General features: G+C 43.5%; 1 protein-coding gene across 5 annotated transcripts; it reads right to left on the bottom strand.

The window, feature by feature from the left end:
• Positions 1-824: 824 nt before the first annotated feature.
• STRADA (STE20 related adaptor alpha) lies at positions 825-21,684 on the bottom strand. Of its 5 annotated transcripts, none has more exons than XM_085850885.1 (13): positions 21,500-21,684; positions 18,797-18,884; positions 18,405-18,473; positions 18,163-18,250; positions 17,633-17,754; positions 15,513-15,621; positions 8,689-8,812; positions 8,037-8,208; positions 7,732-7,883; positions 6,878-6,959; positions 4,840-4,933; positions 4,683-4,725; positions 825-1,560 (listed from the first exon to the last, which is right to left on the bottom strand). In XM_085850885.1, the coding sequence occupies exons 2-13, from the start codon at positions 18,806-18,808 to the stop codon at positions 1,521-1,523; spliced, it is 1,107 nt and encodes a 368-aa protein (XP_085707011.1). In that variant the 5' UTR covers positions 18,809-18,884; positions 21,500-21,684; the 3' UTR covers positions 825-1,520. The 5 variants fall into 5 exon arrangements, with proteins under 5 accessions (XP_085707011.1, XP_085707008.1, XP_085707010.1 ...); XM_085850882.1 differs by having other exon boundaries at positions 7,779-7,883; positions 21,500-21,683; XM_085850884.1 differs by having other exon boundaries at positions 7,779-7,883; positions 21,512-21,552.
• Between the last annotated feature and the right edge of the window lie 1,484 nt (positions 21,685-23,168).

Raw genomic sequence — 23,168 nt, 5'->3', positions numbered from 1 at the left:
ATCCCAAGCCGCCACCCTAACCACCAAGTCAACACCAGGCTTGGTGTTAGGTTAATGTAAAAGCCTTTAATACAGTGAAAACACTGTTTCAATTTTAATCTGCTTACAGCTTACAGCCACACTTACGTGATGAGATCGTCTCGAAATGCCACCCTGGTGAGCGGGGAGATGGTGCTGTCCTAGTCACCGAGGGGAATGGAGGAGCGAGTTTGGAGCATCTGGAATCGTTAGAATCTCATAAATCAAAACTAAACAAATAAAGTTAGATTTGAAATGAGCCTCGACTCATAACGATTGCAGCTGTGCCATAATCACAACATCTCGTACCACTCGCAGCTTCAACTCCCCATTCAGGAGCCAAAACACAACCCAGAACTACGAGCCGGTGAAAGAGGACGCCTTTTGAAACGTGGGTGATCCCCTTTCTCCATCGACTTCCTTCCAATGAGCAATGGCCAAACTGAAAAGCGTGGATTCGAAGAACCTGCATCAGCGGAACTCGCAGACAATAATTACTGCGGATCATCACCGAGCTGTTGTACCATCCAACAAGCATTACAAGATAAGATAAATGATGAAAAGGAAGTACAAGGCACGGGGAGGAGGAGGAAGGGTCAACATTCAGCCATTTTCACATCCATGATGTGCAAGGCCCTTCGTTGTCTCACAGATGGTTGCAAAGAAAATGCGGTGTAATTCACCTGGATGAGTGCACCTCGTGGTGTGTGTGTGGTCATGGTGAATGCAAGTTTATGTTCGGAGGTGCATGGATCCATATAATCACCATTTCCTTCCACCGGATTAATTAACGTTGGGAGAGCAGGTGAAACGGGAGGTTGTCACGTGTTTAATACTGTACATAGCAATGCTAGATTGCACAACACAAATGTCACATGATGAAATGGGACAGGCCGTCGTCATGAAAAAGCCAACAAATTGGCAAAAAATTGATAACAAAAGCTTAAAAACAACAATCGGGCTTAAAGCCAACATGTTGTCATCAAGACAAACTTTTGACACAAGACTGCTCTGCATCAAGCCTTCGGGGTGACGAATCTGCATGAGATCGGTCATCAAAACACCTTTTCGGATAATAATGGTGGGCTCAGTCCATTCATATTCAAACTGATAAACAAGCAACCTGAAATCCAGCTCATAACCAAAGTGAGGGATGGAGGGTTGATATTCAAAAATAAAGAGGAATTGCAAAGAAAATGGATATCTTGGTTAACTTTGCAGTGGGAGTAAATGGCCCATAAGCTGGCAGCCTTTGGGTTCAGCAGTCTTGCTCTGTCCTACCAATAAGTGGTGTGGTTGGTTGGTGGTAGCAAAGTTCAATGAATTCAGAACTGTGCAACAAAAGCAGATGCAAAGCAGGGATGGGGGAACTAAAGGCCCCATCCAGGTTCAGAAGTCCCAGTCATCAGTCTGCAGCTGCTCCAGCCTGGCTGTGACGTCATCCAGACCGTTATGATTTTCAGGCGGCGCAGCAGCTAGGTCAGCCAACGGTGCAGCGGGTGCTAACAGGTCCAGTAATGCTTCTCCAAGCTTCCTCCGAGCCTTGTTGACAAAGCATGAGTGATAAAAAGGAAAGATCGTGTCATTTATAAAAACCGAAACCCACATCGAGTTACCGTCCCCAAGTCAAACCTTCACGTTCACACCCATTCCTTTGTCCCTCTATTATTTGCCTGTCGAATCAACTCTAGAATTCTGTCGTCTTGTGTTCTACCATCTCGTCTTTCACATCTGCAGCAGCCATATTGCCACCTTATAACGTGCACTTTCTAAATGTGGAGTTATTGGCGGGAGGATCTCATCTATACTTGTGGATACCATTATATGTCGCTCTTCTTTGTAAGAGTGGATAGTTTTCCCTTTACAATAATGCCTACAAGTCCAATGACCAATTTTCCTCTGTCCGCTCAACTCCTCCACGAGCCTCGACATCTGCATTCAAATAAGAATAAAAATAAACAGACAATTACTATTGGGAGAAATTTGTGGCAATGTGGCTGCCTGATGTACCGAGGTAGAGACGCAGAAGAATCAAAACAGATCGTCAAGCGCAAGTGCAGAGCTGATTGAGATAACTTAGGTTCGATTCCCAAATCCTTTGTTAACTTGTGTATTGTGGGGGAAAAAGAAATGTCAGGGACCTTTATGTCATGAAGACACATTCCTCCAGAAACCTTAACCATTTCTGAAGGAAGTTAATCACAACAAACATAACTAGAACGGCACTCGGTGGAGCGCATACCTCCACCAGGTTGAACGGCTTAACTTTTGTATCCCACTGATCGGTCGGATCTGGATCTGGACCTGAAACAAAATCTAATGGGCTTATCGTCACCCACTTGACTCATCTACATAGTTTTGTCATAATACGTCTCAACAACTTTTTGAGATATCGTGCTACGTTTCGTTTTTAACCCCATCTCTCAGCGGTGAAGAATCACTTTAAAAATCCTCATATCCAGATTCGGATCTTCACCAAAATCGAATCAATTAGTCCTTGTCACACACCTAACCTGTCCACCAAGTTTTGTCTGAATCCGTCCATAACTTTAAATCCTGCTCACAAACGGGGGTGAAAACATAACCTCCATCCACCTTAGGTGACGAGGGTAATTATTAAACCGAGAAGCACGTGCTCCCTACAGGAGCCGCTAGGAGGGGGGGGGGGTGGGGTCATTGTTATTATCTTTCTGATTATTAATACCATAGAGTACCCACCTGACGGGCAATCTTATTCCAAGTGTACAACACGTTCTTCTGACAAATCCCTTTATTTAGGCAGTGTATAGGCAGGACTGCTGCTTCAATTGCTCCAAAAAATAAAATTAACCCAGGTTACGTATGTGAAGCAAAAACATGCATACTACTTACAATTCAAAACACCTCACTGCACTGGAAAACACGGAAACAGGAATACTGTACTGCATTGGCTCCCAAACGTTTTTGTCCATGACCCAAAATTTGAAATCGCATTCGCCTCGTGACCCAAGTGGTACCGGTGCCTACTTGGTGCCGGTACCTATGATAAACTCCCCTTAAAAGCCAGGATTTGTGAGAAGTTGACAAGATGCCAACATTCGAATACGGTGCATCGCTGTAAGATCAAGCGGCATGTAGTCATCGGCGACCAATCAGAAGGCCCTCACGACCTGAACTTGGGTCACGACCCTGGGTTTGGGAACCCCTGCTGTAAAGCAAAGGGTGGAGACTTGTAATACCCTTTCTCACCTGGAGGTGGCACTACATGATACACGTTTACATAGAGAATTTGTGTTCTCCTTTCTCCCCCCTCCCCCCCAAAAAAAGACCACCAGCAGAGATAAAAACATCCCAACACATTAATTTGGGTCATGCTGTTCCTATATATTATCAAGTCTGGATATAATCAGGCCAGAACGACAGAAGGACTAGCACGACAAACACACACACGTCCGTGAATTATAGTAAGGATTATAATTTTAAAAATGCCTTAAGACGCAATCGGCATCCAATTGGAATTTGGTAAAGTGATCAATGCTAACACAAACTAGAACGGGCACTCGGTCGAGCGCATACCTTCGTCGCCGCAACTTTTTTCCGGGCACATTTGAAAAACGTCATTTTAAAACGTCCATGACGTCACAACCGTCAGTCCGGTTGACGTCAAATTTGGTGTGTAACCTCCTTGAAGGCAGTCCAACAAAATGGAATGATAAACACTGAAAAATTAAAAAGTTGAAAAATGACGTCATATTTTGATGCACTTCCGGGGACGTCACGTCCAATTGGGGACTACCATTCTGAAAGCTCGTAGTTCACTGAACGTTTTAACGTTGGTTTCATGTCAATAGCTCTATTAGATCTGAAGCTATGCCTACAAGTATATTTTGACCTTGAGTGTGACCTTGACCACAGAGTTAATTGGCAAAACCTGTACATCAATAAACAGATATTTTGGTACTGATCCAAATGCCTGGATTTGGGAGACTTTGCTTTATAAATTATATAGATATTTGAATGTAAAATATCAGGACATTTTAGCCACAATTGAAAAACGTCATGTTCAAACATCAGTGACGTCATAACGGTCAGTCCGATCGAAGTCAAATTTGTTGTGTGACGTCCTTAAGGTAAGTCCTACAAAACGGTATGATCAAAACTGATGAGATCGAAAATTGAAAATTTCCGTCATCTTGTGACGTCATTTAGACGCACTTCCGATGACGTTACGTCAAATCCGACACTACACATCCGAAAGGTATCTCGTCATGGAACAATATGGCGGTGGTTGCATGTCGATAGCTGTATTATGAAGGAAGTTATGCTCAAAAGAGTTTTTTTGACCTTTTCATGACCTTGACCTTTGACCCGATCGCTCCCAAAATCTAATCAAATCGTCCTTAGATACTCACGAATCATCCCACCAAATTTCATGCAATTCGGTTTAAAACTTTCTGAGTTATGCGAATAACAAACAAACACACATATTCACAAATAAATAAATACACAGCGACCAAAACAACCTTTCTCAGAATGCAAAGGTAACAAGGATAACGATGAAGACAACGCTACCTACCAATGATAAAGACATTAAAAAAAAAAAACCCTGATTTTTTTTAAGGCGAAAAGAAACTTGATGTAACCAACAGATGTGCTCCCATGAAGGACGCCTTTGGGTTCCTTACCTGTTTGAAGAATTGGTGATTGAGTAGGGTCGCGGCTGAAGGCCTACAAGAGAGAAAAACATCCAGTCAAATGTATGCACTGGGTTCACCGATTTGCGCAGATCAAGGGTTCGATAGGTGAGAAGAGCACATTCGAACGGAGCACAGAATTTCTCACCTGCGGTGAGGATCGTTCCTGAAGCAAAGGTTGGTGAAGTCGTGAAAAGCCGTGCTGAAGGAACGCCGGTACGGGTGTGTCGACGTGAGCCCGTCTGGGGATCGAAGAACAGATCAAGAAAAATATACACGAGAGAATGAATATGGATGGAAAAGGAACGAAGAGTACGAATAACTCCCAAAGCACAATACCGTAACAAATGCTACATTTGGAAACCACAGCAACAGCCTGGAAAGATGAATAATAAAAATAAATTACTGGATGGAGAAGCATCAGTGTGTGTGTGTGTGTGTGTGTGTGTGTGTGTGTGTGTGTGTGTGTGTGTGTGTGTGTGTGTGTGTGTGTGTGTGTGTGTGTGTGTGTGTGTGTGTGTGTGTTCGATTGTCATCTCCATATGTGGGTTTCAGAAGGTGGAACAGAGACTCACGAGGTCTCAAAGTACCCACGTACATTGTGTGCGTCCGTCACAGTTTATTGTCAAGGGTTCATTGCAGTCTGAGAAAAAAAAAATGGTTCCTTTGGAAAGATAATCGATTTACTTAGAACAAAAATTATGGTCCATTTAATCACACAAATGCTGGTTTTAAAAGCCTGTCTGTCCTGCAGGGAAAAGGAAGAAGCAGGACTTGGAGATTCAATGTAGTGGTTCCATTGGTACGACAGCAGGATCCCTTTAGATGTTCGAATAAAGTGTGATGGACACGGAAGGAGCACACACACACATCATTAGATTAATAAAGTAATACTTGTGGAAGCAATAGAAAACTCGAACGGCACTCTTCAACGTCGCGACGTCGACCAATATGACTCCGCCCACATTATTACATCATTATAATACTTCAAACCAAGTTTGATTCAAATCTTTTCAGCTGTTCTCAAGTATCACATTTTTACCTCGTATGACCTCTGACCTCTTGATGCCAAAATCTAATCAGTTCATCTTTGCATCATTATACATACTTTTACCAAGGTTGACATTCTTAAGTTATCTCGGAAACGAACACACGGAAAACCCGAAAACCCAATGCTTCCGCCGACGAATAAATATGTAAAACTACATGGAAGAAGCAAACAACAACTACTACCGGCACGACAACAGGAGCAACAACTACGTGTTATAAAAGATCCTTTTTCCCCGAGTATTTAACTTCATTTTACATCCTCATTTAGATTCACGAAAAGACAGGTGATACGTTTGTGAAGTGCAACATGCTGTCTGTCCCTTGATTAATCCAGTCAGCGAAGTGACGGGTCGGCACACCGAGTTCCTCAAAATAACTAATCGCCAGTAAATCATAAACACAATCCACTTCACCTGGTTTAAAAACAAACAAATGAGTAAATAAAACGCTCGCCGAAAAGCAATTTATTTACCGATAGGAGGGAAATGGGCAGAGCATGTTGGAATGATTTGTTGCAATTTTAGAATTTTGAAAGTGTACATTATATTTATGACGCTCTTCGGATAGTCTTGATGCGGCCACAGGTCAGACTTGGCGCACACACCTGTGACTTGCCTAATACTGGGTTTCATTCTCGACCACACCAAGAACAATCATCCGAGTGCTTTGCCGGTCAGGTTGGCGCTTCAACGAGTACACTGCTTGCGAGAATGGGAGTTAAGACGTTTCTAGCATTTTGGGTAGCCATAACGTGGCTGTAACCACCAAAATTAAAAAATTAAAAAAAAAAAAAAAAAAAAAAAGTACCCATAATTGCAGGAAATGATACAACCAACTGTTACACCCTTACTCAGCACCTGATGCAATTTTGGTTGCTGTCGCATCATTCATTTCAACAGCTGCGGGTCAGGTCAAGGAATGCCACAAATCACCAGAGCCCACTCCCCCGGAGCTACTACAATATGGCATTTACTTGGGTGGTCATGTGCCAAGAGTGCCGGAGGTACTCCGTTATCCCTGAGAAGCTGTTCTCAAATAACGTGCTGGACCGATGGATAAACGCCCAACGGAATCGAACAAACATTGCCACAGTTGCATACTGGCTGTACTGACATCCACGGTGCGAGATGCGGTACCGTTTGCATCGAGCTCTTCGGGGGGGATTGTATGCACATCCAGCAGGCATGGGACTGTGCCGTTAAGCTTCTCCAGCAACATCTGATAAAAAGACAATAAAAAAATATGGCCAAATGAACAAGAATAAGTGTGCATCATAATCACCTCATTTAGTGGAAGCCTATGTGACAAGTGATAATAAAATACACCATAGATCCCATTGAAATGTGTGTGTGTGTGTGGTTTTGGGGGGGGGGGGATGAGGTAAGGACAGGACTAGTGAGTGTCAATTAGCAGCAAATAAAGTCTGCAGCTCCGTCTTGTCTCCCTTTTCGAATGGCTCGGATGTTGCTCCAATTAAAACTCAGATGTTGTCAACCGATGGAATTTTGAGATATTGAAGGAAAATCGCATTTGCCAGAAACAAGACAACATTCTTAAATAATAATAATACCTCCTCCGCTCCCACCAACGTCACTCCCAAACCACTAATTTAAGCACTTCCTTCAGGCACAGTCCAAATGCACACCATCCCACCATCTTGCCCTTCGATCTTAAAAAGGAGACAAGACATATGCTCAGTGCTCACCTTGATCAGTGAAATGTTACGTTGACCACATAAATCTTGCATGGATACATACGTAGTGATGCATAAACAAACAAATTAGACCCCCCCCCCACAAAACACCCTAATTTACAAACATCTCTATTGGCAAGTTTCCGTGACGTCACATATGCGGGGCAAAGACTCGCAAGGAAGCGACGTCATTGGGAAACTCGTACATAAGAATCGGTTTTTAATTTATTTTTTTTTCAGAGTGGGGGTAGGAGTTGGTGTGCAACGACATTTGGAAAGGTACACAAGAATACCAACACAGGTTTGGCACGACGTGCACAGCGATTCAAGTGCCCGGTACCCACTTGCGTCATGGGCATGTCTTTGAAGGGGACATGCCCGTTCGCAAGCTCGCACGCGAGGATCCCCACGCTGTAAATGTCCGACTTTGTGCTGTAACCCTGCAGGTTCTGCACACCACAGAGACAGACACAGACACAGAAGGCCGACGCTCAGGCATCGTGACTACTCAAGAACTCTTACGAGTGCTCATCGGCGTGCCAAACGGAACGTGCAAGCAAAAACAACAGCGAAGATTGCAGGTTTGGCTAAATGCTGGACACCTGTCGTAGTAGTTCTGGGCTGAACCAAGGCAGCGAGAGATGCGCATGAGCTGGGAATGAATGCGCAACGGTGCCTCTACGTCCGCTGCCCTCCAGTGGAAGACAGCATCGCAGGCCAGACAAGCGCACACGGCCCTCTCTGCACACGAGTACGTGGCTCGCTCGCACAGCCCTACCCAGAAGAACATGGGAAGTTTATAATAAAGAAAGCACAGAAAAAGCACCATCTTGACAAATACATTTTGGAGAAGCTATAATACATTACTCACCGCCCTATCATTTTGGAGATGTACAGACGTGTAAGGTTGTGTGAACAGACAGAAAGCATGTCTTTATGCAAAAAAAAAGATGTCTTTATTCGTTCAATTCTTATTCTTTTGAATGCAATAACACACAATAACAGAAAACCACTCCAGAACAATCCAGGTTGTTATTTCATTGCATCAGGAAACAGGTGGAGGTGAGTCGAGGGAGGGGGGAGGAGGTGGTGTTTATTTTTTTAACATACTATGCATGCTCGACGCACCCAACATATTTAAACTTTTAACACGATATCATGGTGCCCTTTACACTGAATAACAGATCTATTATATCATCTATAATCTTGCATTCCACAAAATGTACATCATTTCATGATTTGTGCTGTCATTACCTATGTATGTACCCCATGCGGTGCACGTAGTCCAGTCCCCTCAAGGTTTCCTGCAGCAGATGTGCAATGACTCCCTCTGGAAGGCCATTGGGGAACCTTGAGGACAGCAGGTCCCTTGCTGAGCCTAAGGAACGAATCAAAAATGATCAACACCCTCTCCTTCTTGAAGTGATGAGAGTTCCGAATTCCAATGAAAGCCCAAAAATACCACAGACGAGTTCTCAAAATCCAACACCACGTACAAGTCCCAAAACCTCAGCAAAGATGTAGCAAATTCAGAGGAGAACAGGAGAGCAAGCATGATATCAAATTTGGGGCAATGGATCATCAACAACAACTGGAATGGCACCCGTGAAGTGCATAGTTTCGCCTTGTGCTTTTTCATTCTGAGCAAACAATCATTTACTGAAGGCACTACGATTATGGCCCACTGCTATTATGGACCAGATACCCATATCATCCATGCACCCTATTATGTCGGTTTCTTGACATGGGTTATGAACGCCATAAATTTAATTCTTCACTTGCATCAGGCCATATATCAAATTATATGAAGTTTTAACCAATTATGGCTGGAATACCACTTCACTGATGACATTAGCAACACCATATACACCCCATAGGGAGTGGATGACATATGCCAAGTTTGAATTTTTTTCGTTCAGCAGTTTTGGAGAACATGATGTCCATTTTTTTTTCCCTTCAATCCAATATGGCTGCCATACCGTGTGACCTATGACATTAGAGTTGGCAATAAAATATTCTCCACGGAGAATCCCTCCTACGTTTAAAGTTTCGCATCCATCGGACAATCGTTTGCAGAGAAAAACATTTTAAAAGCGAAACGCGGACGCGGACACGGAAGCGGACACACGGCATTGCAATAACCTCACACCCACTTTGGTGCGAGACTAACAGCCTGAAAAAAAAACTATCCTTTGACTCCATGTAACGGATCCGATTACTCGAGGTTCAATTCAATGAAAAATAAAACATAGAAAACTAGAAGGGCACTCGGTAGAGCGCATACCTCCGCCTGCATCCGGATCCGAATTCAGATCTTCACCAAAATCGAATCAATTCATCCATGTCACACACCCAACCTGCCAACCAAATTCCATCTGATTCCATACACAACTTTTTGAGATATCCTGCACACAAACAAACACACAAACAGTGGTGAAAACATTACCTCCGTCCGTCGCAGATTGCGGAGGTAACAAGAGAGAGCCATCGGAGATTGCGGAGGTAACAAGAGAGAGCCATCGGAGATTGCGGAGGTAACAAGAGAGAGCCATCGGAGATTGCAGCCCCTCGCCAGGACTTGTTTTGTGTAGTGCATTTTGTTTGGCAAATAAATGGAAGGATGTAGAAATGTAAGGTCGGTGATTGCAAATGAAAGTTCGAAATGGTCGAGTTGTAAATGTGTAAAGGTCAAAAGTCCGAAAAGTTGTAAAGGTCTAATGGTCTGAAGGCAGAAAGATCTTAATAAAAGATCCCACCTTGCTGCACAGAGTTACAAGGAAATCCTTTCTGGGGTCCAAAAAGACCCGTTGCTTTTGTTGAATTTTTTTTTTTTTTTTGCATTGATGATTACGTCACGTGGTATTTGTATCAAGCAAGTCCTCCAACTTTTAGTTATTTTTATGCTTACGTTTATTTACTTTATCACCAAATCATCATCCAATCAAAATAATTATGTTTCCTCATTGATGTGAAGCTTCAGCAGATTGTATGAAATTTAGTGTTTTTTGAGTTGGGGTCTGAAAAGACCCCAGTTGGTAAGATTGGGGAGTAAAATATGTTGGTTAGCCTAGGGCTAAGGTCTAAAGGGTCAGAATTGTCTGAATGGGTCAAAAGGGTCCTAAAACATAAAAAGGGTCTACAGGGTATTAAAAGGTTTGAAAGGTGTGAATATCTAAAGGGTAGAAAGGAGGCTAAAGGTCTTTGGGACTCGAAAGGGTCTACAGGTTCAAAAGGTTGCAATTGGGTCTTTGGGTTCTAAAGTGTTTGACGGGTCATGGGGGTTGTAAAGGGTCGAATGCAATTCATACACATACTCACGTTGTGTGTCAACAAACAAACAAAGAGAGAGACAGACAAACAAACAAACGGTCCCAAATGCAATATCCTCTCCTCTGGCAAGGGTAAGAAACATCTCCCAACCTCAATCGACTCGTCACACAAACACAACACACACCAACACATCACGCACTTGCACGACACACTCAAACACAATGCATTTGATCCAAATGGCAGTGAGGCTGCAACCCGTATTTCTCAACAGTAACACGAGAACTGAATAAAAGAAAAAGTTTAAAGAATAAAATTAAGAGCCTTTTGAGAAAGAAAGAAAGAAAAACAACCAGTTCGGAAGTTGGAACAGAAAATGTACACATGGTAATCTTCAGGCAGTGTCACTACCAACAACAAATTATGCGATTACCTAATCTGCCAAAGTACAAAGGGGTAAGGTGGTAACCACAATCTGAAATTCTACAACCACCTCCACCGCGCACCCCCCCCCCCGTCCTTCCCCGGCCGCACTTATTATGGATGACAAAGTGACGATGAGTGCACAGCCACAACCGCAGCTGAGGCCAAACATGTTGGAGATAAACTCTGTGAATGACCGTACCTAAGGCACTTTGGTCACAAAACGCACCCGAGCAGAGAATGCACATTGTACTCCAAATGAGGACTAAACCATGTCGGTTGTAAGTTAAGGTTATTGAACAAATTTAACGCCCCAAAGATGTATTAATTAAACCGATCGGTTTGAGTGGGAAGAATGGCCAGAACAGACATGCAAACAAACTTCGGAAATAGAAGTAATTTAGTCAGGGCACAAGACGGCAAATATGGGGAATCCAGCACAAAGACACAACGAATAACAATACTCATCAGGAAGAGAAACAAAACTCCCGAGGCGACACACACACACACACACACACACACACACACACACACACACACACACACACACACACCCACACACACACACACACACACACACACACACACACACACACACACACACACACACACACACGGTTTCAATGGGAAGCAGCAGCTTGTGAAGGCAGAACACTCCGCTAGCCCCGTTCAGCAGCAGCCAAGACTCATGAAGACCGTCCAGACTCTACAGACCCAGAACAGGTACTCCCGTTATTGACCACTCTAGTCCCCGAGGTGCCCACATTAGCACACCTCTGTCTCTCTCCAACCAACCATGGGGTCATGCCACACCAAGCGACAGCGTTGTAGCCTAATCAGGCAGGGCCAATCCTGAACCAATCAGCACCATGGCGTGTTGAGTAGCGTGTTCCAATGGCACGTTGCATGGCTCGTCACCAATCAATGGCAGCAGTGTTGTGCGATCAGAGCATCTTACTCTTCCTCTTCCCCAGGGTGTGAGGGGAGAGGGGTTGAGGAGCACAATAAGAAAGAGGACAACCTATCTCGATCCAAAAATACAATAAACAGTTCAAAAACTCCTATAACCTACAGGTAGTGGACAAAAAAAAATGGAAACACCAATTTAAAGTCACTTAATAGGGCATTGCACCACCATGTGCAGTCAGTATGGCCTGTATGCACCATGGCAGAGGTCCACCAGCATCTGCAATTCTGCAGGAGGGATGCAGCACCATTCTTCGATGAGAAAGTCAATCAACTCACACCTGTTTGATGGAGGTGGAAAACGCTGTCTCAGATGGTGTTCCAGAATATCCCATAAATGCTCGATTAGGTTGAGCTGGTGACTGAGAAGGCCGTGATGTATGGATAACATCAGTGTCATGCTCATCAAACCATTGGGTGACCACATGTGCTCTGTGGATGGGGGCATTGTCATCCTGGAAAACACCCCTCCCTGCAGGAAAGAAATGCAACATGGGGTGAAGATGATCACTCAGTACCATGAAGTAGCAGTTGGCATTGACTGCACATAAACCACGGCAGGAAAATGCACCCCACAACATTAGAGAACCAGCAAAACTCTTCACTGTTGGAACCAAGCACTCAGGTTGTGGAGTTCTTTCGGTTGGCACCACACGTGCACTCATCTGCTTGTCGAGAACATGGTAAAGGATGATTCATCTGACCATATGATGTTTCTACACTGCTTGGTAGTCCATTCCCTGTGCTCTTTGCACCACTGGTCTTGCAAACGTGCATTGCCAGGTGTGGAGCAGTTTGTACACTGCAACCCAACTATGGTAGCCCACTCTGTGGAGTTCTCAGCGGAGCATTTTTGATAAAACTGGCTGCTTGAGCCCCAGTTTGAAATTTATAGTCAATCGATCTGCAGTTGCTCGCTTGCTTTGCCTTGCACTTAAAATTAATGCACGGATATCACAATCCTGGAGTGTGATCTTCTGCCCACTGTTGCCCTTTGCTGATGATGTTTTTTTTCCCCTTGGAGTTCCATGCCAACATCTGAGACACCGTTGTTCGTGAACCATCAGCAAGTTGGCTGTTTTGTCACTGAAGCTCTTGCCAAAAGTACCCCAATCACCCCTCTATCAAAGTTACTGAGTTCTCCTCTTGCAGTTATGCTAGTCATAATTATTGGCAACCAGGCCTGTGCAACATTTTTCAAAATGACACGAAGCATGATAGGCTGTTATTTGCTTAATTAAACACATGGGCCACACCTGTGTGGAAGCCATTGCTTTCAATATACTTGGTGTCCCTCATTTACCCAGGCGTTTCCATTTTTTTTGTCCACTACCTGTACGTGTACACAAACAGGGGTCTATCTTCATTCTAATAATTATAACCGACGGTTATAACCGACGTGCACCCCCACGCCAAACAATTGCAGCAGCAAGGACCTTGCTTGTCCCAATCACGACAAAACCATGACTTTACGATCAAGGTACTCAGCATGTCAGTCAACCACCAGAATGGAAGAGTTAAACAACACGTAATCCTTCCAATCTGGTGGTTAATGGCTGTTGCCTGGTCTACCCAACATGATGTGATGGTTGTGAGTGCAGGGTGGACTTTGTGCACCCCTGTGCAGGTCAAAACACAGACATGTAAATATTAGTTACTCCTTTGGTATTATGTTTGGTGGTTAGGTAAATTGTATTCATGTGATCGATATGTATTGTGCATGTAAAAGATAAGGTTTTTCCCCTCCCCCCCCCCTTGTATATTTCCACATTTCTCCATCTCTTTCTCTTCCAAAATTCTCACACACCTCACGCCATTCACACACATTCACGAACATCACCGCATTTTAAAGCAATTTCCTGCACCAGAGTTCACACAAGGCACTTCAAGCTGGTACTATCTGCAGTGGAGCGGAAGGTGATGACACAGGGGCTGCAGGGACAGTTTCTAGAAGTCAATATCCACTTCGACCCCATTCCCCCACTCCCCCAATTCGCGTGACGCAGTCTGGCACAGTTGGGTCATTCATGAGGCACCAAAGGAGGACCATAGCCGGGAGGAAGATCAGGTCTGCCGAGAGCAAAAAGAGTATAAAAGAGCCGGACCAGAGGTAACTCGCGGTCTCTCGCAGCAAGGATATGATACAACCACCAGAGAGGACCGTCATCCCTTCCCAAGATTTCCTCACAGCCAATTGTTACAACTCTGAGTTCGCACTTTCATTTACCCCTTCTGCTTTTCACACATTTTCGACAAACATTTTCTTTTTTTTGTGCTTTGGCTCCCGTAAGTATATTTTTATTCTCGGCGGCGGCTTCAGTCCGACCTGACCACCACGAGTGATGTTTCAGCACCATAGATGGGACAGTGCCGCCTCCAAACGCAAACTCCCCAACATGCGGCTCACGGTACAGATTCGACATCGGAGCTCTGCGACACGAGGGGAATGCGAGGAGCGAGTTCAGGTGCTGGTCTGTGGAAAGGTCATTCAAACCGGAGCGATCTCAGGTTCAATCAGGGCACGCTAAAATTCCTGCTCTTTCCTCTAAATTTTCTTCCTCCCTCAACCCAATCTGTCTGTCATTCTTCATGGATCCAGTAGTGTATTCTGTGCTAAGTAATGATTCATAAATGCTCTGGGATCAGGTATGTTCATGTAGGGGTAAGGGTGGATGTTTATGTTTCATATGTGCAAATCAATAGACATGCCATGTGTATTTCAATTTCCCTGCAGTTTTCTCTTCCCTCATCATCATCCCATCATTCCTCACTCTTGCTTCATTGTCCATGCCTGTAATAAATTTCTGAAAGTGTTGATACGTGCCCTTATTTCGACTGCTTGTGGTTGGTCTGAGATAGCGTTCCCGGTGGACAATTAGTCTGAGTTCACGATGGTATTGGTAGCCAACGTAATGCGGCACGTGGAGTTGGTTCACTTGGCCAAATAATTATCCACCGTGTCATAGCAAGCACGATTCCTCGTCTGCCACACTTAATTCCACCGGCATGGTAAAACGACTTTGGGCGTGAGGATCCAGCCCGAGTTAAGGGTTGCAATTGGCGTTTGTGGTCTCTCGGAGATGTCCAGAGTGACGTCCGTAACAATATACACACCCAACCACAAAAATCAGATTTATTAGCGAGTATGGTAAAATTTTCATAAGGCATAACCACCTCGTATTAGACACATTTTAAAAATCCAACCTTATGAAAACATCACAATTACTGAGTCTCGAGTTCCCTTGTTCAGAGTTCAAGTAAAAAAAATAACATAAAATAAAATAAAAACATAGAAAAGAAAAACTACGTCCAAGTTCCAAGTCTAAAATTTGACAGCATGGGAGCAGACGTAAATGACGTCGCAAGCTCACAACTGATCAAAGGCCCAATAGACAAACCAGCCAGAAGGCTACAGGCCTTACCATAGTCCATAAGAGGCGTCACAGCCCAGAGCTCATCTTCGACAATGAACGTTGCCCAATATGGCAGGAGGTTTGGGTGCTGGAAAAGTTGTGATGTATGAAGCTCTCCCTGAGGACACACACAAAACAATGGCAAGGCATGTCCGGTAAACAAACCATGGTATCATAAACAAGACGAACATAATGCAGAGACAAAGATGAGAAGATAGCGCAGAAGTATGTTTGACATTTGTGTTAACAAGCGTGTGGTGGTCCAATTTGTTTTATATTGATCCAAAGGCCTGTGTACACCATCAGATATTTCTGCAGTTATTTTGCAGAACAACAAAATAGAGTTCATAAATCACCTTACCCCATGGTTTTGAGAAAAATGGGCCATGGGCGGGGTCTGCGAGCAGCAAGTTTGATTTGTCGACACTATATAAAATACCGTAATATTTTGTCCAAATACTGTACTGCAAAACGGAATTGTTTTGAAAGTGCTAAAAAGGCGATTTGTGTTCGCCAGGGTCCAAGTGTGTAATTAAATTTAAATAAAATCAAGATTTTAAAGTTGATTGAAAAAACAACAAATCCGGAAGTTTATCGCAGTTGATGCAGCATCTTTTACACCGCCATATTTAACACGTTACATTAGTTCTTCGTGCCCGTTTGTGTCCTTTATGACATCCTCAAAAACAGTAAGTTTCCTCTTTGGAATGATTTTCAACTTTGTTTCACAACCAGACAGACAGAGTAAAAATATTATGTCATGCCTTTATGGGCATGTGCGATTGTGACGAATTCTGAGCCAAAATACTGCTAAACTACATGTTTGTTTTCCGATTCGTGTTCAAAATATAACGCTCAATGGAAATCAAGTTGTTCCTCCATCATAAACTGTCGTTTGTTGACAGACAGACAAAGTGACCCAATTGCTTAACCCCACTCTTCGCTTCCTTCCCACGGGGTAAAAAGTGCAACTCTTCATTTTGCATCTTCGTGCATACATTTTGCAATTTTTCAACTGTGCATCACATCACCCGTCTGATAACACCCAGCGAGCTGATTTGGCTGAGGCTACAAGTAGGTGAGAAAAGTTGCAACTCGAAGAGCACTCGGTAGAGCGCATAGCTCCGCCACGTCATGCCTGATCCACGAGAACATATCAGGCTCAATACATTTTTGAAGTATCATGCTATACAGTACTATATCATTTTTGGCCCCATCTCTCAATGGTGAAGAATCACTTTAAAAATTAATTATTTTTCATGTCCAGATGCAGATTCGGATCTTCACCAAAATCGAATCAATTCGTCCTTGTGACACACACGTCCACAAAGTTTCAGCTGAATCTGTCCAACTTTTTGAGATATCGTGCTATATATCATTTTTAGCCGCATCCCTCAATGGTGAAGAATCACTTAAAAATTATCAGATCCAAATCCGAATCTTCACCAAACTTGAATCAATTCTTCCTTGTCACACACCCAACGTGTCCACCAAGTTTCATCCGAATCAGTCCACAACTCTTTTGAGATATCGTGCTATATATCGTTTTTGGCCCTATCTCTCAATGGTGAAGAATCACTTTAAAAATTCTAGCAGTCGGATCCGGATCCGGATCTTCACCAAAATCTAATCGGTTCGCCCTTGTCACACACCGAACCTGTCCACAAAATTTCATCTGGATCTGTCCACAACCAGACAGAAAGGGGTGAAAACATAACCTCCTTCACCTTCGGCGGTGGAGGTAATAAAAGTTGCAGAAAATATAGACCACCACCAATTTTTGCAACAAGGTTGCGAAATACAAAAGTTGCACAACTACCTGTATCCATTTGCACCATGTGGCTAGACAATAAAAAGTTGCTGAAAATTTGTGTTGTGCTTCAAAATATCATGGAAGAGCTTTGACAAATAATCAGATGTGAGACAATGACAATACAATAGAGGCATCAGTGTACTTTTACGTCAATTACAAGAACATTTGCGTGCAATCGGCAGATACATATGGTACAAGATATTTGAACTGAGGATCACAGAATCATGAGCTAAGTACTCGGATGGTAATGGCAAACAGGGCAGTCTCGTCGGGCCCAACTCGGGTATAGTAATGGTGGGAGCATCGCGGTGTACACCTGGAGGAGAGAGAGATGTTCATGCGAGCAGGAATCGAGGTTAACCCGACGAAGAGCGACGAGGGACCTGGACGGAAGATGTTTGGCCAGGTTAACGACGACTAGTTCTTCGAAGCCCGATCCTTCAGAAGGGGTAATCGGTGGAAATAACAAAATGGAAACGTAACGAAACCACACTCGTGCGAATAAGAATACAACCAACAAGTAGCAATGAGATGCACAAGGATATTGCACAGAAAACATCCACAAACATTCAAAATCGACACCAGGGTTTGGAAATGCGATTGCAGACTCAGAACTACATCGTTCGTTAGGAGTGAGGGTGGGGGGGAGGGAGGGGACTCGTTACTCACCGTTATCGCCAGGCATAACAGGCACAAAAACAACATGCAAACCAAAATAAAAACAAATACAAACCGTTTGATGAAGGAAAGATGATCTCCAAAAGTGCTTTTTATAATCTACATTCTCCCATTATCCCCTCCCCTGCTAAAACTATTCTAACACCAACATGATCTCTGCCCTCGTACCGATCTCGACGAGTACTTGATAGTGATGAGGGTTGGCTTGGTACATCTGCATGGTGGTGCTCTTGAGACGCAAATCCACCGAGCTGGTCTGAAGAGAGAAAACAAAAATAAACAAACAAACAAACAAAGACAATTAAATGGACTCCACAAAAACCAACAATAAAGCATGCACACGTCACAGTGCAATGAAAAACCGTACTCAGGGATTTGGAATGATAAAGCGGAGACCATCGATGACTCACCAGCACTTGCTGAGCATCGTCGTCATGCAGAACCTCCCTCGGGCTCCTTGCAGCAAGGCAGGAACAACGCTGCAAAACGAACGCCATTATAGACATAAAAAAGATTTTTCTTTTTTTCTTTTTTTTTCTTTAATGCAATCGTCAGTCACAGCCAAGATGCCAACTCGTTATCCGCTGGAAATAAAAGGGCGCCATAAATACATAAAGATTCGATCAACATGCCGACGCGTCTGATCAAGGTTCATCCAGATAAACCTGAAAGCAGCGATTCATCGCAATCACAGACGAGAGATATTACCGGACATTACTCATCGATCCCATTTATACACATCTTTTTTTTTTTCTTAAATCAAACCAACAACACCGTGAGGCTGTCGGCGAGTTGGACTTACAAACAAAGGCATGGAGACATCAGGGAACCGAGGCGAGCTTGTCGAGCTGCATCGTAAAAGGCGGCGCAGAAGGGCAACGTTGCTGAACCTGAGTACAAAACATACCGGAAAATCAACATTTATTACTCAGATGCACGCTCAGCTTTCACCGTTAAAAAAAACAAACAAAAATAAATAAAATCTTTCAAGGAAATATTGATTCACCACCCTCAACGATCCCGCACCTCTCCCAATATCCATCCTGTGTACGATGGAAGAAACCATGTGAGGAACACAACATATCACTCCAATTACACACACACACACACACACACACACACACACACACACACACACACACACACACACACACACACACACACACACACACACACACACACACACACACACACACACACACACACACACACACACACACACACACACACACACTCAGTAATCCAAACCAATCAACTAGAAAACATAATTCGTGCTCATTATGAAAATACGAAGCTCACCTTGATCAGGAGCAAGTCGCTCAAACCCCCCCACAGACCCCATTGGACCCGGAATTTTTTTTTTTTTTTTTTAATGGCGTGAACAAGTTTTGGAACATTACAGGTGATGAAGGTTGTGGTCTAGTTTTATAAAAATAATGTGTGAAGTTTTGGAGGAAAGAGCAAATACCTAATTTTTTTTTGGGGGGGGGAAGTGGAGGGGCCTACCCCCCCCGAACCAGACCCCTTGAATGAGCGCAGATTTTGATGTGGTCAATACACCTTCGTTAGGCATCAGAAATGAAGCTTGTGGCCAAGTTTCATCAAAATCACACGTTTGGTTCAAGCGATAATTACAAGTGTTTACAGACTCACTCACTCACTTACTGACTTACTGACTTACCTACGGCCACTGCTCGATCGCACGAGATCACCACACTAAAGTACAGGTGAGCTAATAAATAAATAAATAAATTTATCTTGCACTGTACTTGTGTTATTGAGCATCCTCTCATGAATCCTCAACTGGCAATCAATTTCCTCCAATCGTAATTCCCACTCCCTCCAGGACAGAGAGGATTTGTTTTGAGAATCGTCATCCTTTCCCCGACCGCAGTACCCGCTCTCTACGGCGGGGGTCAGTGGTCGAAGTACTAGCACTGTTCCACATGTACAGATGAAAATCACAAGTGGTCGCCTGACACTCGTGGAGACAAAGGGGTGGTGGGGGGGGGGGTATTTTGTGATGATGACCTAACCCTGGATACCCCGGAAAAAAAAAAATTTGGTGGAGATTGGCTGAACTGTCTTCAGTTCTATAGTTATGGGATGTACAGAAAATTACCTTATTTTATCGACATTATTGGGCTTCTCGCAGAGTTCATTTGGTGGAATTCACTTCGAAAAAGCCATGAACATCAAGGGAGCACCCCGAGACAAAGAGGGGTTTTCATCGATAATTTGAAAAATCCTCGATTCAATGAAAAAAAATAATTTCTACGATTAATTTTGCACACTCCACGATGTGTGGATATGTTCCTCGATCCTCGATCAGGAAGCCGACAGCGGAGCGTATCGCCGTGGCTTCACTCCAAGGTCATACCACAATCCAGGGAAGGTCAACTCCATACACAATGACATTCCCATGAGATGTGATAGGGAAGGTTAAACACACACACACACACACACACACACACACACACACACACACACACACACACACACACACACACACACACACACACACACACACACACACACACACACACACACACACACACACACACACACACACACACACACACGCGCAATGACATCCCCATGAGATGTGAGAGGGAAGGTTAACTCCACACATACAATGACCTTCCGATGATATGATAGGGAAGGTTAACTCCACACACACAATGACATCCCCATGAGATGTGAGAGGGAAGGTTAACTCCACACACACAATGACCTTCCGATGAGATATGATAGGGAAGGTTAACTCCACACACAATGACCTTCCCATGAGATGTGAGAGGGAAGGTTAACTCCACACACACAATGACCTTCCCATGAGATGTGAGAGGGAAGGTCAACTTCACACAGAATGACCTTCCCATGAGATGCGAGAGGGAAGGTTAACTCCACACACAATGACCTTCCCATGAGATGTGAGAGGGAAGGTTAACTCCACACAGAATGACATTCCCATGAGATGTGAGAGGGAAGGTTAACTCCACACACACAATGACCTTCCCATGAGACGTGAGAGGGAAGGTTACCTCCACACACACAATGACCTTCCCATGAGATGTGAGAGGGAAGGTTACCTCCACACAGAATGACCTTCCCATGAGATGTGAGAGGGAAGGTTAACTCCACACAGACAATGACCTTCCCATGAGACGTGAATGGTAACCGCTGTGGTTTCACTACAAACAACCCAAGGAACGTTACGAGGTGATCCATCCTCCATTTTACCTTGTAATCATTTTGAGCCCAATTCTGGTAATTGTGGTAATTATTATTTAATAAAATCGGATGACAATCTCCAGTTCCTCGACTCAGGGCCTACTAGTCGAGGTGGATAGTATGGCACGGAACTGCGCGAACAAACCTGCGATTAAAGCTTCCTCGGGTTTTGCCGAGGAGAATGAACACGACAAGGAGCACGGAAAGGTTCGGGAGGGTGTAAAACGCCTCTCTGGTACCGACAAGGACGGAAACGACAACACGAACGAACCTTCAACCACACCTGCCGGAACATGGGCACAAACCGCCGCCGGCTCGAGAACATTGATTATTTATTTTCCCTCTTCACTCCGGTGGAATCCCACACATGACGTTCCACACATTTATACACTTGGAGTATTTAAACTACATTAAAAAATGTCCACCTGTATGATCGTACTTCAGTACTTTGTACTAAAATCTATTTATAATAATTGACGCAATCCTGTGCAGAAAAAAAAAATTTCTGCCATTTTTTTGTACTACTACAAACATCTTCGTCATGGCCGACAAACAACGAACAATGTCATTATCCCAACATATATGTGTATTAAATTATACTTTATCATTTATATACAGTTTATGATCAACTGTACATATGATAATAAACAAAGCTCACAATCTTAGGATGAAATAAGATATTGTACAATGTATTTATATATCTCCACCACGGAAGGTGGACGGGAGGTTCTGTCTTCACCCCAATCCGTTTGTCTGTCTGTCTGTGAGCACGTGGTGTTCGGATTATGATAAAACTTGATGATCAGGTTGGGTGTGTGACAAGGTTCAGGTCAGGATCCATATACGCCCTATCATTGGGATACCTAACGGATAAACTCTTCAGGCTGGCGGAGGTATGTGCTCCATACCGAGTGCCGTTCTTGTAATGTAATGAATAGTAATTAAAATATTAAATGATGAAAACAAGCTCAAATGAGCTGAGATCCGCGTCCTCTTAATGATGACGTCATAAAAACGAATATGACGTCATTTTGATGTATCAGGTTTGCGATAATTTATCTGTGCTAATGCCCGGCTTGATTCCCGCAAACAAAATTCAAACAGCTTGCCTAGTTTCGGAGATAATGGTATAGGCGATTTCCATTAGCGGCGATATTATGACGTCAACTTTTTTTCAAGGAAGAATTTCCAAAATCGGAGATGGTTGCTGTCTGCGCGTGGGCTTTCTGCATATACATGGCAAGTTTCACGAAGATCTGATGAAAACTCTGGGTTGTGAAACAAAAAATAGGAATGACGTCATAAAAATTGATATGACGTCATAGTGATGTATCATATGTGCGGTAATTCATCTCTGCTAATGCCCTGTTCGATTCCCGCAAACAGAATTCAAAAAGCTTGCCTAGTTTCGGAGATAATTTTTCGGCGATTTCCATGAGTGGAGATATTTTGACGTCATAACTTTTTTTGTGGGAGGAATTTTCAAAATCGGAGATTGTTACTGTCTGCGCAGGGAATTTTTACATATATATGCCAAGTTTCAGGAAGTTTCAATGAAAACTGTAGGCTGTGAAACAAAAAAGTCCACAAGAACAACAACGTGAGTTAGACTAAGAGATCCTCCACAAGGATCGAAAAATCTGTCGGACCCAGATCCAGATCTTCACTGAAGTGGAATCATTTCGTTATTGTCACACACCCAACATGTCCACCAAATTTTGTCCGAATCCATCCACAACGTTTTCAGATTTCCTGTTCGTTTACAAAAAACGTTTAAACATGTACAACTTCCCACAAAAAACGTTTAAACATGTACAAGTTCTTACAAGAAATGTTTAAACCTGTACAAGTTCCTACAAGAAAAGTTTAAACATGTACAACTTCCCACAAAAAACGTTTAAACATGTACAAGTTCTTACAAGAAATGTTTAAACCTGTAC

The sequence above is a fragment of the Eptatretus burgeri genome, chromosome 13, assembly GCF_056783735.1.
Source record: "Eptatretus burgeri isolate ZD-2024b chromosome 13, Ebu_testis_v1, whole genome shotgun sequence".
In the NCBI taxonomy this organism is placed as follows: Eukaryota; Metazoa; Chordata; class Myxini; order Myxiniformes; family Myxinidae; genus Eptatretus; species Eptatretus burgeri.
Note: the sequence above shows the minus strand (reverse complement) of the source record. Positions and strands in the feature narration are given on the sequence as shown.